The sequence below is a fragment of the Primulina eburnea genome, chromosome 5 (genome assembly GCF_022965805.1).
Source record: "Primulina eburnea isolate SZY01 chromosome 5, ASM2296580v1, whole genome shotgun sequence".
NCBI classification, from domain to species: Eukaryota; Viridiplantae; Streptophyta; class Magnoliopsida; order Lamiales; family Gesneriaceae; genus Primulina; species Primulina eburnea.
Genome location: NC_133105.1, coordinates 23131944 through 23147491, shown reverse-complemented (window position 1 = coordinate 23147491; position 15548 = coordinate 23131944). Strand labels below are relative to the sequence as shown.

The 15548-nt window shown below is 36.6% G+C and overlaps 1 protein-coding gene across 2 annotated transcripts; it reads left to right on the top strand.

Moving 5' to 3' along the window:
• The first annotated feature begins 228 nt into the window (after positions 1-228).
• LOC140833098 (putative HVA22-like protein g) lies at positions 229-9629 on the top strand. Of its 2 annotated transcripts, none has more exons than XM_073197534.1 (7): positions 229-404; positions 7561-7601; positions 7688-7786; positions 7866-7922; positions 8024-8087; positions 8182-8388; positions 9116-9629. In XM_073197534.1, exons 2-7 carry the CDS (start codon positions 7570-7572, stop codon positions 9506-9508), a joined length of 852 nt encoding a protein of 283 aa, XP_073053635.1. In that variant the 5' UTR covers positions 229-404; positions 7561-7569; the 3' UTR covers positions 9509-9629. The 2 variants fall into 2 exon arrangements, with proteins under 2 accessions (XP_073053635.1, XP_073053634.1); XM_073197533.1 differs by having other exon boundaries at positions 230-517.
• Positions 9630-15548: the final 5919 nt, after the last annotated feature.

Genomic DNA, 15548 nt, shown 5'->3' with positions numbered 1-15548 from the left:
ACAGTCTCACGGGTTATATTTGTGAGACAAATCTCTTATTTAGGTTATCAATGAAAAATATTATTTTTTATGGTAAGAATATTATTTTTTTATTATCAATAGGAGTAGGATTGACCCGTCTCACATATTGGGATCCGTAAAACGATCTCACATGAAACTCACTCTCCCCCAACCTAACCTCATATCCAAACACACACTTATGGTGTAAGCGTGAGCCCTCACGTTAATTCCGTGCTCCTCCGCACATTAAAATTCCTCCTCATCCTTTCAAAAACTAAAATTGTTTTTAAAATTATTTACTGCAAAATCCGGTCCCCTCGTTCTCGCCTACTCTCTCCTCTCGCCGACGTACTTACGGTTAGTCCACTCTACGAGGCGGCGCCGCCGGCCGTGCGACGGAGAAGGTTTCTCAAATCTCATGCTCTGTGTCCTTTATTGATCACGTGCTGTGTATGCGGCGTTGAACGAGCGGAGATTTCCCCCTGTTATTTTTCTGGAGTATCGGCTCTCTGTAGAGGTTCTGCAAACTCGACGTTATTTGATTTCTTACTCTTTTCGTGTGTTCTTTTGGTTTCTATGTTCGATTTGTTATTTTTGTGGTGCTTGTCGTTGAATTTTTGAGAGTTTTTTTCGATTAATTGCTGTTTTTCTTTCTTTCCTTCTTTATTTTTTTCACCGCGGAGGTATTTTTAGAAGGATCGGTAAACTTTTTGTGGGGGTTGAGACTTATATGATTACGTGAATTTGAGCTTTAGTAGTTTGAAAATGCTTCATTTCTTGTTTTTATGAAGGAGGCGTACTGTGAAATGTGAATGTCATTTCTTGGCTTTTTTGTTTTGTTCTCTTTTGTTCGTTAAACTGTGATTTTGTTTTATCTAAGTTTGGAAATTTGATATCTAAGTTAGGCATGATAGAGGATTATTTCTCGTCTTTTTCTACACTACGGATATTTATTGCAAAGCAAGGCGATTTGTGTCAATTAAATTTACAAATTAAATGGTTGAAATAGCAACTTTCGGGTAATATATATATGTTCTTATGATGCTTTCAGTTTTTAGTGTTGGTAGGATAGTCAGAAGAAATTGGTCTGGAGAAGAGTTGGAAAGCTTTAGTTTGTAATGATCTTGAACTTTATAATGTTTTTTATGTAAATAAAATTCCGGTGGAAATGCACTTGCTAAATATGTGGCATATTTACCGAAATAAAATAAGTGGGGTTTGATTGAATTCTCGTGTTTTAGCAATTAAATGCAGTTTTTGGAAGGCAATACGGAGAAACCAACTTATGGGTTTTTTCCATTTGTCATCCCGATTCTATGCTATACTGGACCTCATTGTGTGTTTTATATCTGTATGGGATTTGGTTATGTAAGGAATTGTTGTTGTGCAGGAAATAAATATAAAAACATTATTATAATGTGTGTATCAGAAGTTAGTGTTGTGTCCGATGTTGTCAACACTGTACGCAACACGGTAGCGGAAGTTAATTATTAAACACACAAATATAACTTTAATAAATTAACACCAGATTTAAATTATGCACAAGTACGAATACTTGTGCGATGCCTCATGGCAAAATTTCACTAGAAAAATATGTAAATCGTTTACACCAAAACAATACTAGTGAGAAAACAAAACCAAATTCCTTGACACTCCAAGGATTAAAAATGCATCAAAACAAACCACATAAAGACTAGATGCATTAAATAAAAAGCGTGTTGCTTAAACCAAACGAAACCACTCTTCGATCAACACTCTGCGTCAGTGTTGTTCTTGAGTGTTGGCAACACCAATCGGCAACACGGAAAATCTGTGAATCAATCACTCAAACACTTCACACGAAAATCTCCAATACTGAACTTGTGTGTTCAGAAAATGCTCCAGCAGCTTTCTGCGTTGCAAAGTGATCAATCGATCACACGAAAACTTCTCATCAAAAATAGGCTCGGCTTTCGTATATTCTTCTACGTAAGAACTCTCTGCCGACCTTCCCGAAGACTCCCAAAAACTCCAGCAGCTTCTCTTCACAACAAAGTGATCCACAATCACACAAAACTTCAGCACCTACACAATAAAGTGACAACCCGATCACATAAAAATGTAGAGCAAATATATGTTGGACTTTTGTAATTTCTTCTATGTGAAAAGCTTCCTAGTCCAACTCTCTCCTCTCCAAAAAACCCCACTGTACGGCTGCAAGGGTATCCATATTTATATTAATAGTTTGACCTAAAATTTATTCCATAAAAGTGTCCTACAAAATATGGAAACAAGATTTTCATTAGATAAAAAACACTTTCAAATAAAGATAAAATATCTTGGAGATACAAATCATATTAAAAACAAATACTATAATATCTATAGATAAATAAAGCAAGATCTCATAGTCTACAAATAAGTAAACCAAGATATTATCATTTAAATTAAATCTAGCAAGATTTAATAATCTAGAAAGGCAAAATCATAAATTGATAATATCAATTTAGCAAAATAATAAAGGAATAAAATATTCCTTTCAATCTCCCCCTTTTTGCCTTTCTGGACAAAACATCCAAAAATGATAATCTTGGTTAGCATCGCAGTCAGTTAAGCTCCCCCTGCATTGGAGTGTGTCTCCCCCTGAGTCAAAGTTCATCTCCCCCTGAATTAAACATGTTCTAATGATGTTGTTGACAGTGTTGTCAACACCATCATTAGAACACCTGAAAACATAAGAAGTCATACGAATGAGAAATTCATTAATCATGTAAAGCAACCTAAAAAGAGCATTAAAGACAGAGTATAAGTATTCATTCAAGCTCAGCAACTCCAGATACTCAGCATCATTCTTTTGCATTTTTGGTCCTCATACTCCCCTTTTTTGGCCAGAATGTAAGCCAAGTTCCAAAATCAGACTATAACAAAACATATATGCTCTTACTCTAACAAAAACAATACACCGATTCAATCCTTCAGCTCCAAAAAAAAACCGCATGGTAAATGTAATATTTCCGAAATTTACCCAAAACACTCATAACGATTCTATCCCAAAATCAAACAGTAAAATTGATTCAAACTCGTGTTACGACGATTTCAAAAGAAAATCCAGTAAAACCCACGTCGATTATAACTCACTGACACAAGTATACACATAAATTCAAAATCTAGATAATCAAGGTTTTTATCAACTGTCATAGGTCAACACTGATATGTCACTGCACATGATGAATTCACGAAACAAAAGTCAATATGCATGTCCTAAATATGCCTTCAATATGATGAATTATCAAAATGTCAGGCAATGTATAAACTGTGCTATGACAGAACTTGGTGTTGGCAACACCTTCTGGCAACACCACTGAGTTTTATTCAAACTTCCACAAATTTTTTTCTTTGATTCAGAAATGGTAGCTCCCACACTAGAAGAACGGTCTTCAATGGACTCCCCTAGGTAGCTTTTTCCATTACTATTTTTACTTAGAAGTGGTAGCTCCCACACTAGAAGAACGGTCTTCAATGGACTCCTCTAGGTAGCTTTTTCCATTTTCTTCTAATATTTTTTATTTACCTCTTTTCTGTTTTTCTGCTTTTGCTCACATTTTCCAAGTCATATTTTCACTTTAGACAAGATCACGATTTTCATGACTGTCCTCAACTACTCAATGCCTTGGATTTGAGCAAAATCTATTTCTCAACATACGATTGGAAGTATGAACGCTCAGAGGGTACCTTTCAGAAATTTGCCTTCACTGTTCAGTCATTGCACAAATAAATAGGATGATTATGAATATGCAGTATGCCTAATATCCTAGTAATGATCATGCACAAACGGATGTTGTCTCTGGTGTTGGCAACACCACGGACAACACTGAACAAATGTTTTTCTTTTAAAGTACACACATGCTGAGAGATTTCCAAAGATTGGAAAATCTCTCAAAATCCAAAGGTTTCGTGAATATATCAGCCAGTTGATTCTCAGTCCTAACAAATTCCAGTCGAATTACGCCTTTTTCAACCAAATCTCGAATAAAGTGACGTCTTATGTCTATGTGTTTTGTTCGAGAGTGTTGAACAGGATTCTTAGAAATGTCTATAACACTTGAGTTGTCACAATATACCATCATGCAATTGCTTAACTTGCAATCCAAGAAAGAAAGTTAGTTTTCCTACCATGCTCATTTCGAATTGTGATGACATGCAATCCACATGGTGAGGATCTTCAAATCCCTTAGGTTGACTGACATAGGCTTCCTCATTCAAAATGCCATTATTATTATTCTTGAGTTCAATTTGAGACACAAAACACGAGTGACTTACCTGGGAAAACGTGGAGCTCATGCAGATTAAACCAATCATTTTGCGGTAGTCCACCTTTTCTTTGTTTCTTGTTTGCACACCATCATGTAATTCACCAATGATTTGTGATGATGGATGATTCTTCTTAATCTTGCTGGGAATTTCTCTTTCACAATTAATCACCACATCATCATTATCATTGTTGTCATTATCCACAGTTTCTATTCGGTTCAGAGGCGGTGTTGTGCTTGGTGTTGCCTCACTGGTCTCAACACCGGACTCAACACTGTTTCTGGTCAGTGCCTCACTTATATCCAGCCATTCTTCTACATCAGCCTCCGGTGTTTTAACTGTTAGATCACCCAAGCTCTCAACATCCATTGGACCCAGTATATCCATATGCAAAAGTTCAAGGCACTGTGTTGTCCCAAAGTGTTGCAACACCGAGTGCGCAACACGGGTTTGTTTACTTTTCTGGCATGGACCACAGACATACACAACACCTAAATTTAAATTGGGCATACCTCTCACAGCATCAAACTTACGCAGATTCTTCAAGATATTGATACTCACGTGTCCCAGTTTTTGATGCCATACGTCTAATTCACTCACCTTGGCACTTCGGCAACCATCACCTTCTCCCAATTGATAACAATTGTCAGCTGAACGAGTACCTGACATTACACAAACATTGGCATCATTAAAAACTTCACAATTATTTTTATTGAACTTAACATGTAAATCATCATCACGAAGTTGACTTATGCTTATTAAGTTTGAGTTAAGTCCTTCAATATGTAGAACATTGTGAAGTTCAGGAAGCCCATCAACGTTCAAGGTTCCTTTGCCTACAATTCTTCCTTTAGAACCACCACCATAGGTTACACGCCCACTTTTTATTTCAACATAATCCGTGAGGTGTTCTTTAAATCCGGTCATGTGGCGTGAGCACCCACTGTCGAAGTACCATGCACCTGCAATGTTAGTTTTTAAAGAAGTATAAATGATATTGCATCGAATAACAGTTTTAGGTACCCAAACTTTCCTTGTGGAAGATTTCTTGACTGCGGTGTTGCGCTTGGTGTTGGACAACACTGTGGGCAACACCCGATTTGATTTCCAATTCAGGTAGTCGTCTCTTAGTTTGTAGCAGAAGGGTCTGATGTGCCCAGGCTTATAGCAGTAGTGGCAGATAAAATGTCGCTTTCTTTGCTTTGGTTTGGAAGTTGACACTTGCTTCTTGGTTTGTGGCATCTTCACTGGCGGGTCAACTTTCAAATGAGAAGAGGAAGCTCTGTTTTGTTTCAGCATTTGTTCCATGGCTTGCTTTGAGATTGTCAGAGTGTTCATGGGAGGTTTCACTGTTAAGGGGACAGAGCAATCTTCGCTTGCCTTTACAAACATGGGTGATTTTGATTTAGAATTGGAAGTTTCACCATGTTCATATGTGCTTTCAACATATCCAAGACCAGTTATGGTGTCCTTTAGCATAGTTAGCATTGAGTCAAGTTTTGACGAACTTGAGTTGAATTTTGCAAGAGTCTTTGAGGCCTTCTCAAGCTCCTCCTTGACTTTGCACAATTCAAGATCCTTCTTGCTAAGCACAACTTCAAGTCGAGACACAGATTCTTTCAGATCAGCATTATCCTTAGAGAGGATGGAATTTATTTTATTTCTTTTGATCCAATCTTCGTATAGCTCCTCATACATAGCCTGCACACATTCAAATGTGAGTTCATCAGAATCATTATCCTGAATTTCATGATTACCTGAGTCACCGTGAGATTTAGCATTGAGACACAAGGATTTTGAAGTGGTGTTGCGCCCCGGTGTTGCAACACCAGAGGCAACACCGTGCGGGTTGACTTGCAGCCGGCATTTTTCCTTCAAAACAGCGGTGTTTGTAGACAGAACGTCCATTGAGATTCTATAAAGTTTCCTGCAAACAAAAACAACAATAAACCAGAATCAATCACTTAGTGTATCAAGCGTTGGCTCTGATACCACTTGTAAGGAATTGTTGTTGTGCAGGAAATAAATATAAAAACATTATTATAATGTGTGTATCAGAAGTTAGTGTTGTGTCCGGTGTTGTCAACACTGTACGCAACACGGCAGCGGAAGTTAATTATTAAACACACAAATATAACTTTAATAAATTAACACCAGATTTAAATTATGCACAAGTACGAATACTTGTGCGATGCCTCATGGCAAAAATTTCACTAGAAAAATATGTAAATCGTTTACACCAAAACAATACTAGTGAGAAAACAAAACCAAATTCCTTGACACTCCAAGGATTAAAAATGCATCAAAACAAACCACATAAAGACTAGATGCATTAAATAAAAAGCGTGTTGCTTAAACCAAACGAAACCACTCTTCGATCAACACTCTGCGTCAGTGTTGTTCTTGAGTGTTGGCAACACCAATCGGCAACACGGAAAATCTGTGAATCAATCACTCAAACACTTCACACGAAAATCTCCAATACTGAACTTGTGTGTTCAGAAAATGCTCCAGCAGCTTTCTGCGTTGCAAAGTGATCAATCGATCACACGAAAACTTCTCATCAAAAATAGGCTCGGCTTTCGTATATTCTTCTACGTAAGAACTCCTCTGCCGACCTTCCCGAAGACTCCCAAAAACTCCAGCAGTTTCTCTTCACAACAAAGTGATCCACAATCACACAAAACTTCAGCACCTACACAATAAAGTGACAACCCGATCACATAAAAATGTAGAGCAAATATATGTTGGACTTTTGTAATTTCTTCTATGTGAAAAGCTTCCTAGTCCAACTCTCTCCTCTCCAAAAAACCCCACTGTACGGCTGCAAGGGTATCCATATTTATATCAATAGTTTGACCTAAAATTTATTCCATAAAAGTGTCCTACAAAATATGGAAACAAGATTTTCATTAGATAAAAAACACTTTCAAATAAAGATAAAATATCTTGGAGATACAAATCATATTAAAAACAAATACTATAATATCTATAGATAAATAAAGCAAGATCTCATAGTCTACAAATAAGTAAACCAAGATATTATCATTTAAATTAAATCAAGCAAGATTTAATAATCTAGAAAGGCAAAATCATAAATTGATAATATCCATTTAGCAAAATAATAAAGGAATAAAATATTCCTTTCAGGTTAAATTCTCATGTTTTAGCAACAGAATGCAGTTTTTGCAACCTCATTGTTCTTATCTTTTTCGAATCCTTGTGGTGCTGAACTTGACTTGACCTTATGTGTGTTGTATATATTTGTGACAGAGAATCAAGATGATAGGATCTTTCCTGTCGAGAGGACTTTTGTACGTCTCCATTTTCTGGCACATAAAAACTATATCACCCCTACATATCAGTTGCACGATGTTCTAAATTTCTTAGGATTTTGCAGGTTGATTTTGGGTTATGTGTATCCTGCATATGAATGCTATAAATCCGTGGAAATGAACAAGCCTGACATGGAGCAACTTCGTTTTTGGTGCCAATATTGGTATGCTGCATGTTTGATTTATTTAATTTAACAATGCTTTAATGCAATTATTTGGTTAATTTTCATCTCCAACTTTCAGGATCTTGGTCACTGGTTTGACTGTTTGTGAAAGGATCGGTGATATGTTTATTGGCTGGTATAGTTTTCAATAGCTTATACACTAATACTTTTTTTCTTGATTATTACTTTTTCTTTTTCAGATTCTCATTGTAGTTCTCGCTTGCAAAATGTCTTCAGGGTTCCTATGTATGGCGAAGCTAAGTTGGCCTTCTTTATATACTTGTGGTTTCCTAAAACCAAGGTCAATTTTCTATTTATGTTTTTTTATGGAATATTGGTATTTCTTCCTTGTGTATTGGAATTTAATGTTTTTTTTATTTACTAATGTATTTCAGGGAACAACGTATGTGTATGATTCCTTCTTTAGACCCTATGTTGCAAAGCATGAAACAGAAATCGACCGTGGTCTCTTAGAACTGAGAACACGAGCTGGAGATATGGCTCTCTTGTACTGGCAAAAGGCAGCAAGCTACGGTCAAACTAGAATTTTTGATGTTTTACAGTATATTGCTTCACAATCATCCCCTCCACAACGAGCGCAGGTATGAACAAGAATGTATTTTTCAAAGAGTATTGAGTATTGTCAAGTGCATCATGATAAAATTCTAAATTTCCAGGCACCTTTTTTTTTGTCCATGCTCGACTTATAGAGCAGTTTCCTCCAATGAACGCTATTAAAAAATTCATGCTATACATAAGTTTTGGTAGAAATTCTTTCTTGATTTGTCATAGTAAAAGAAATGCCTTTTCTGCATTCAGTCCGCCTTTGGTTCCTTGAGTGAAAGTTCTGTCAAGTTTATACTTCCAAACTAACTTGAACTGTTTGGGGCAATAACTTGAATTCTGCCATACACAAATTTTGGTAGAAATTCTTTCCTGATTTGTCAAAGTAAAAGAAATGCCTTTTCTGCATCCAATCTGCCTTCAGTTCCTTGAGTGAGAATTCTGGCGACTTTATAATTTAAATAACTTGAACTGTTTGGAGAGATGTTAAAGCATTGGTTAATATTTAGTCGTGCTGTGAAACGACTCCTTTACAGTTATTCGATGTGTTTATTCGGTGAAACATTCTCTTCCAAGCAATACTCAACATTAAACTCTCTTTACTATTGATATGTTAGCTTCACTTGTTTTTTACATCTCCCAACTACCTCCTGATTGATGCCCCATCATCTTTCAATAGTATCTTCAAAGATTTTTCCAACACAGTTTAATAGGGTCCAATTTTTCCTTGTTTTAAATTAACATATCCGATTTAAACTTTTGCAGCCATCCCGGCAAGGCACCAGAGTCCAGAAACCCGCTGCACCATTAAATCAAGGACCAGGTGAAACAACACAGCTGCAAGATGAACAACCCTCTTCTCCTACTTTGAGTGATCACCAAGAAGATGGAACAGACAAAGCAGGACCTTCGGGAGTTTCGAAACCTGCTCCCACCCCCGCCCCCCCTGCTGCGGTCCCAACAGAACAGAAAACAGCGCCAATGCAAGCCCTAATTGAAACTGTCAAAATTTCAGAAGAATGGGAAATGATGCAGGTTGATTTAGTGCCTTCAGCAAATGGAAGTGCTCAATCTCAAGACATGATATTGGACGGAGAAGAGCGAGTGACACGAGCAAGGATTAGGAAAACACGTGCTCCCCCCCAATCATCCGAATAAATAGATGTATTTCGTGTGTAGTCCATTGTTGGTTAGCAGATATGTGATCAAGGATTCTTCATGCTTATGTACATTCAGATATGTAAACGATTCAAACTAAGTCAAACAGTATCATGTTTGAGTTCGGTTCTTTAAAAGCTTGTTTATCATATTAATCAAGTCGGGTTCGAACTTGGTTCATTGATAATTCGTTTATCACGTAAAACAAGTCTTACTTGAGCTCGTTTCGTTTTTGAGCTTGCAAAACATACAATTGAGCTCGAGTTTGAACTTGAATCGAGTTTGTTAAAATTTAAATATATCGATAAACTAATTTTAATCAGACATAAAAGTGTAAATTCAATCATAAATAGCCAAAACGTGAAACATTTATCAAAATGAATCATAAAAAACATCTATTATCCAACTAACAAATATAAATAGCATCACCATAAAATCAATTATCAAATATCTCACAACACAACAATAAAAATATAAAATTATAAACCATATAAATTACATTTCTTTAATTTCATCCCAACACTACAACTAAGTTGGTGAGAAAGTTAGAGAGGACGATAGAGAAATGGATTATAAGCAATAACTAGCCAACTATCAATTTAATCCATAAGAAAATAATATATTTAAATTTAAAAAACAAATAAAATTCACCAATTTAATGACAAAAATCTTTATAAGAGCTCTTGGTAGTTGACGCCAAGTACTTTAAATCAAATGAATTTCTTCAAATCCCGAATTTTCCTTTTATATACAAGTACAAAAATTCAAGATGCTAGACATAAATAATCAAATTTAATGGAACACAATAAATTATACACGTAACACATATTAATAAAGACACAATTAAAATAAATATCGTTTTACTTACTTTTTCTTTTCTGTTGACTTGATAACGATCACATAACCAATTTTCTGCACAAAGCAACACGTAATTGGTCCACCTTCTTCCATAGCTGGTGAAACTGTCTCCCACAATTTTCTTGCTTTATCCTCCAAGAATTGCATTACCACATTTACCTTAAGTTCTTTTGGAACTTCGAGTAGTCGGAGTTGTGTCTCAATAATCTTGAACCAGTTGTGATCAACTTCCGGGTCTGGATTTCCATCAAAAGTTGGGACTCTGTTCCTCCAAATGGATTCATAATGAAATTTGATTCCATAGGCTGTAGTTCAGTTTCTTCATCAGGATCCTCTTCTTTATTGATAGCAATAACCATTTGCAAGTGTTCAAAATGGTCATGCAGAACAACATTATGGTTGTTGAGTACCTTGTTAGTGTTTTGCGGTTCATGGATTTGAGCCTCAACTTGCTGGCGGTATTGCCAATTCTTTGTCAAGGACTGTTGCTCTCAATCAGAAGGTCGTCGGTTCTTTTGGTCAAGTGACAGTTTGCCTCGGAGAGTTTTATCTTGCAACCCTGAATAGCCTCTAACATTTTTTTTGTTCTTTTCATGTTGTCGGTTTGCCTGAGTCAATTGATCGATGTTGTAACGCACATGGGCTGTTCCCGGTTGGACTGATGCAACACGGTTATCCCATTACCCATTACTCATAGAACTTCTCCAGCCCAGGCACTGGAGTTTTTGCCTTCCCCAGGATTAGAACCCAAGACCTCCTGGACTTATATAGATCTTGGCATCAATCCTGGTACCAGTTGAGCGCTGAAAATGAGGTCCTCGGGTTCCACTACTGCCGACCAAAGCTAGCTCACTGGTCCGCGCCCTCGGCCCTGACCTCATCAGTACCTACAACAATCAAGTCTAGTGAGTCTAAAGACCCAGCATACATATCTCGTAAATAACGAGTTAATAATATCGTAAAATTTTCATGGGAGTAAAATTATCATGTCATGAGGCATAATCGTGAAAATAATTTATCATGAGCAATTATAATACGTGCATAACTGAACTGAAAATCATAGTGAAAATATTTGCTCCTCAGAGCCCTGTACTGAAATAACATGTAATAATTTTTCTGGTGAGTTTGTGGTCTACGCATGTGGTCCCTGAACTGAACTGACCGGTAACTGGCGACCGGGCCTGTAACTGGCGACAGGACTTAGTAATGTACGTCTGATCAGACCACTGCCACAGTACTGGGTGAAACAACTGAACTGACCGGTAACTGGCGACCGGGCCTGTAACTGGCGACAGGACTTAGTAATGCTCTCATAACCGGTAACTGACGACCGGACCGGTAACTGGCGACCGGATTTAATCAAGATAGTAAAGTGACCACAAGCAATATCGCATAAATCTCAAAATGAATATTTTTACACGTAATATAATTAGATAACATCATTAAATAGGAACAATTTCGATCTTCTTGCATTAAAATCATGTACTTGCGATAATTAAAAATATCTATATGACTTGATTGAAGAGTGAAAGAAGATATAAACATGCATTGGTTTGTTTTGACAGAAAACAAACGAAATAAGGACGCGGCGCGGCGGAGACGGAGTGCTCTTCACTTTCTTACTTTTTCTCTCTTAATTCCTTTAAACCAAGCATGCACCATAATTATTATAATAGCGTAAAAATCGTAAACGTGATGCATGAACATTTAAAATATCATGAATTTGTGCTCAGGGCGCTGCCAGGACCAAAATCTCACCTCGGGTGCAAAATGACCATTTTGCCCCTGAAAACCCAAATATTATCGTTTCAACCCTGGACCTCTAAAATTGACCCGAAGCTTACCAAACTCCCTAAAATGTCCCAAAACATTTTTAGAAATATTCCTAAACGTACATTCGAGCCCAAAACCAAATTTAATTGATCCAGTTTTAAAACTTAGACCGGAGCTCCGGTTTCAACCTGAATCGCCTCGAAACTTAACCGAATTAATCCCAACTTTTTACCACACTTACCACACATCTAAAAGACCTTAAAATAAATAATACTTGACTCCTAAACCCCTCGGCCATATCCAGAAAGTTGCTGGAATAAATTTTTTTCCTTTTTGCCGTTCATCACCAAGGCTCTACGTGAAAACCCCTCCTATAATTCATTCCTAGCAAACAACTGACGGGACAAGCTGCTGAACAACCTCACTAAGACCACTCTAAGACCCCTCTGGACCCAAAGAACTCACAGCACCAGCCCCATGTAGTCTGCACACCGAACACAATCTCTAGGAACCAAGACCCCCCAATCGCAACTCTCTCGCGTCCAGCTCCATCGTGCTGCTGTAGGGGCCCGACCAGCGGTGATAGGGTCCTCCCAGGCCATGGTTCGGACCCCTTAGGACCTGGTCCAGAGCTTAGGACGCCCTTTGCACAGCTGGACTTCCCAAACAACCGATCTGCCCACAACAAGCTACGGTCGAATCGTAACACTCCAAACCCGATGGCTACCTGCACTCACCCTCGGCTCTAGCACCAAGTTCATTAAACCGTGACATGATTCAACCTCCTAGCATCAACAACCCATCGCCCTTTGCACATAGATTTCATAAAAACGTGAACAACAATTGGAAGATGCAAGAAAATACATGGGAACCGAAAATATTTCATGGAAAGCTTAGATCGAAAGTTTTATGAACAAACAAGCATACCACAGCGTATATAAAACGTGTATGATGCATGAAGAAGGATACAAATGCGTGCCTGATGATTATTGTGAACCAAAGGATGAGGTAGAACACACGGACGAAGGAAACGATGCTTGAAGTGGAAAAGAAATGGTGTCACCGAATGCTTTTAGCAGCAATTCACGAGAGGGATTTTGAGTGGAGGGGGTGGGCGGCTGTTGAATGGTAATTAGGTTTAGTGGGAGCTTAGGGAAATATTAGGTACTAATTATAAGGTTTAGGATTAAATAAATGGGCCTAAATGCTAATCAAAAGTTTAAAAGAAATACATAGGCCCAATAAGCTTAAAAGTAGGCTCATTAAATCTAAACACACTCTCGTAAAATATTTCGAGTTGAAAAGATTTTTAAAATATTAGCCGAACCCTTAAAAAGTCTCCGATTCGCTAAAATTTACGTACCATTAAAAATAAAAATCATGCGGGTAAAAATACCCAAAAATTCCCATTTCTGAAAAATACGTTTCCACTTAATTAAAAAAACAAATCGAGTAATAAAATAATTTTCCTGAAATTCCCCGGTCTCCGATCCTCGTTCGAACGTGAAATGCATCTAGAAATCCTAATGCGTGGACTTTTAAAACTTCATGAATTAAATTCTACCATGCATGAATTATGCATAAGATGCATAAAAATAATTAAATATAAATTGATGGAGTAAACATGCATTTATGCTTTAAAATAATTTAATAGCATACTAAAGAAATTTAATAATTTGCATGCATGCCAACTTTTAAAATTATATTTACTAACATGCTAAATTACCACTTCTTAAATAAAATAAGTCCTTATTAACTTATCTCAATACTCGATCTCCAGTCCGGCCTCACTTATTTAACTGAAAAGGTAACAATTAAACTACTGCGTAAAATAAATAAATTTAAAGAAAAGAATTTAAATACTCATACAATAAAAATCGTTTTAATTTAAATACTAGAATTATGCATGACTTATACGTAGTCTAAATTACGGGTTCTACAGATGTAGCGCTCGATATTGCCACGAAGTTCTTTATCTCGATGACAACCAATGTCAATGTCATCTAGTAGGCAATGATTATCAGTCCTAACCAAACAACTGATGAAAAATCTTATTCATTTGTTCTTCTACTTTGGCCTTGGTTGTGACCATCATCTCTTTCTCACATAGACCTTTGGCTAGCCTAGACCTTAAACGTTAGATGAATTTGTCTTTATTTTTTAGGATGAGTTCTTTCATACGGATAGCAGCTTGAGCACGAGTGCGAGGTTTAAAGTGTGTCATTTCTTGACATAACAATTAAAAAATGCTTAAAATACCTCAAGATGATGATAACATTAATCAAAAATTTAATTTTATCAAAGTAATAAGCCAAATTATATTTTTTAGAGAATTTTCAAAATGTAAAGTTTTAAAATTTTGATATAGATGGAAAGCTTAAGTCAAGAGGTTTCCAGAACATTTTTTGTAATTGAATTCTGAGTTTCCTACGCAGAGTTACGTATTTTACAAGATTTCCGAAAAATTGGCAGAAGCCAACACGCGGGGATGCAATATTACGTGAGGGTGCGTGGAGCCTACTGTCTTGCATGATAAAATTTTATTTCTGGAGCATGAATGCGCAAGGACAATGCTGGGGCGCTCTATCTATTTTTTGGAACGTTGTTTTCAGCGCGGGGACTCTGAAAGTAGGCGTGGAGGCACCGTACATTGTCTTTGACACAAAAATCTATTATTTACTTCTTTTCACCACCCGATTTATGAAAATTATGGCTATCCCAACCGGGTTATTAACCTGACGGGCTATGAAACCACTTAAATGTCACGTCCAAAGACCGGGATGAGTCGACATCTGACGTTGTTTCACAATCATAAAACAACAAGCCTCGTAATACAATGTACAACCAAACCACCTTTTTTTATAAAAAATAATAAACATTGTCTTTAAAATTATATGAAACCAAATAAAAAAGGTGTAGAAACGAATTAAAAACTAAATAAAGTAAATTAAAATAATCGGTATTTATCAGCATCCCCAAAACATATTTTGTTTCTTGTCGTCATGTTTATCTTTGTTATTATCTGGGAAGGGAGAGTAAGTGTGATTTATTTTTTAGAATACTCAGTAAATGATGGTCGATCGATTATAATAAATTACAAATTATATGATTCGAAAAATAGCATGTCAAAATGGAAAAAATTATGACACTGGAAGTCATTATTCACCATGGTTTATTGATCAGTTTCTAATTTTTAACTCTCTAAGTGGCCAGGCATGTTATCGGTTATTATATCACACTACAACAGGGTCATAACAAATCAAATATCAAATGTCGAAAATTCCTTTACCATTTCAAATGCAAATCATAACATCGCATTCAAATAATTTCATACATGCTTTTATTTATAATTGAAGTAAAATGAAACAAATAAATCATATATCAAATTGAATGAATATATCATGTCGAT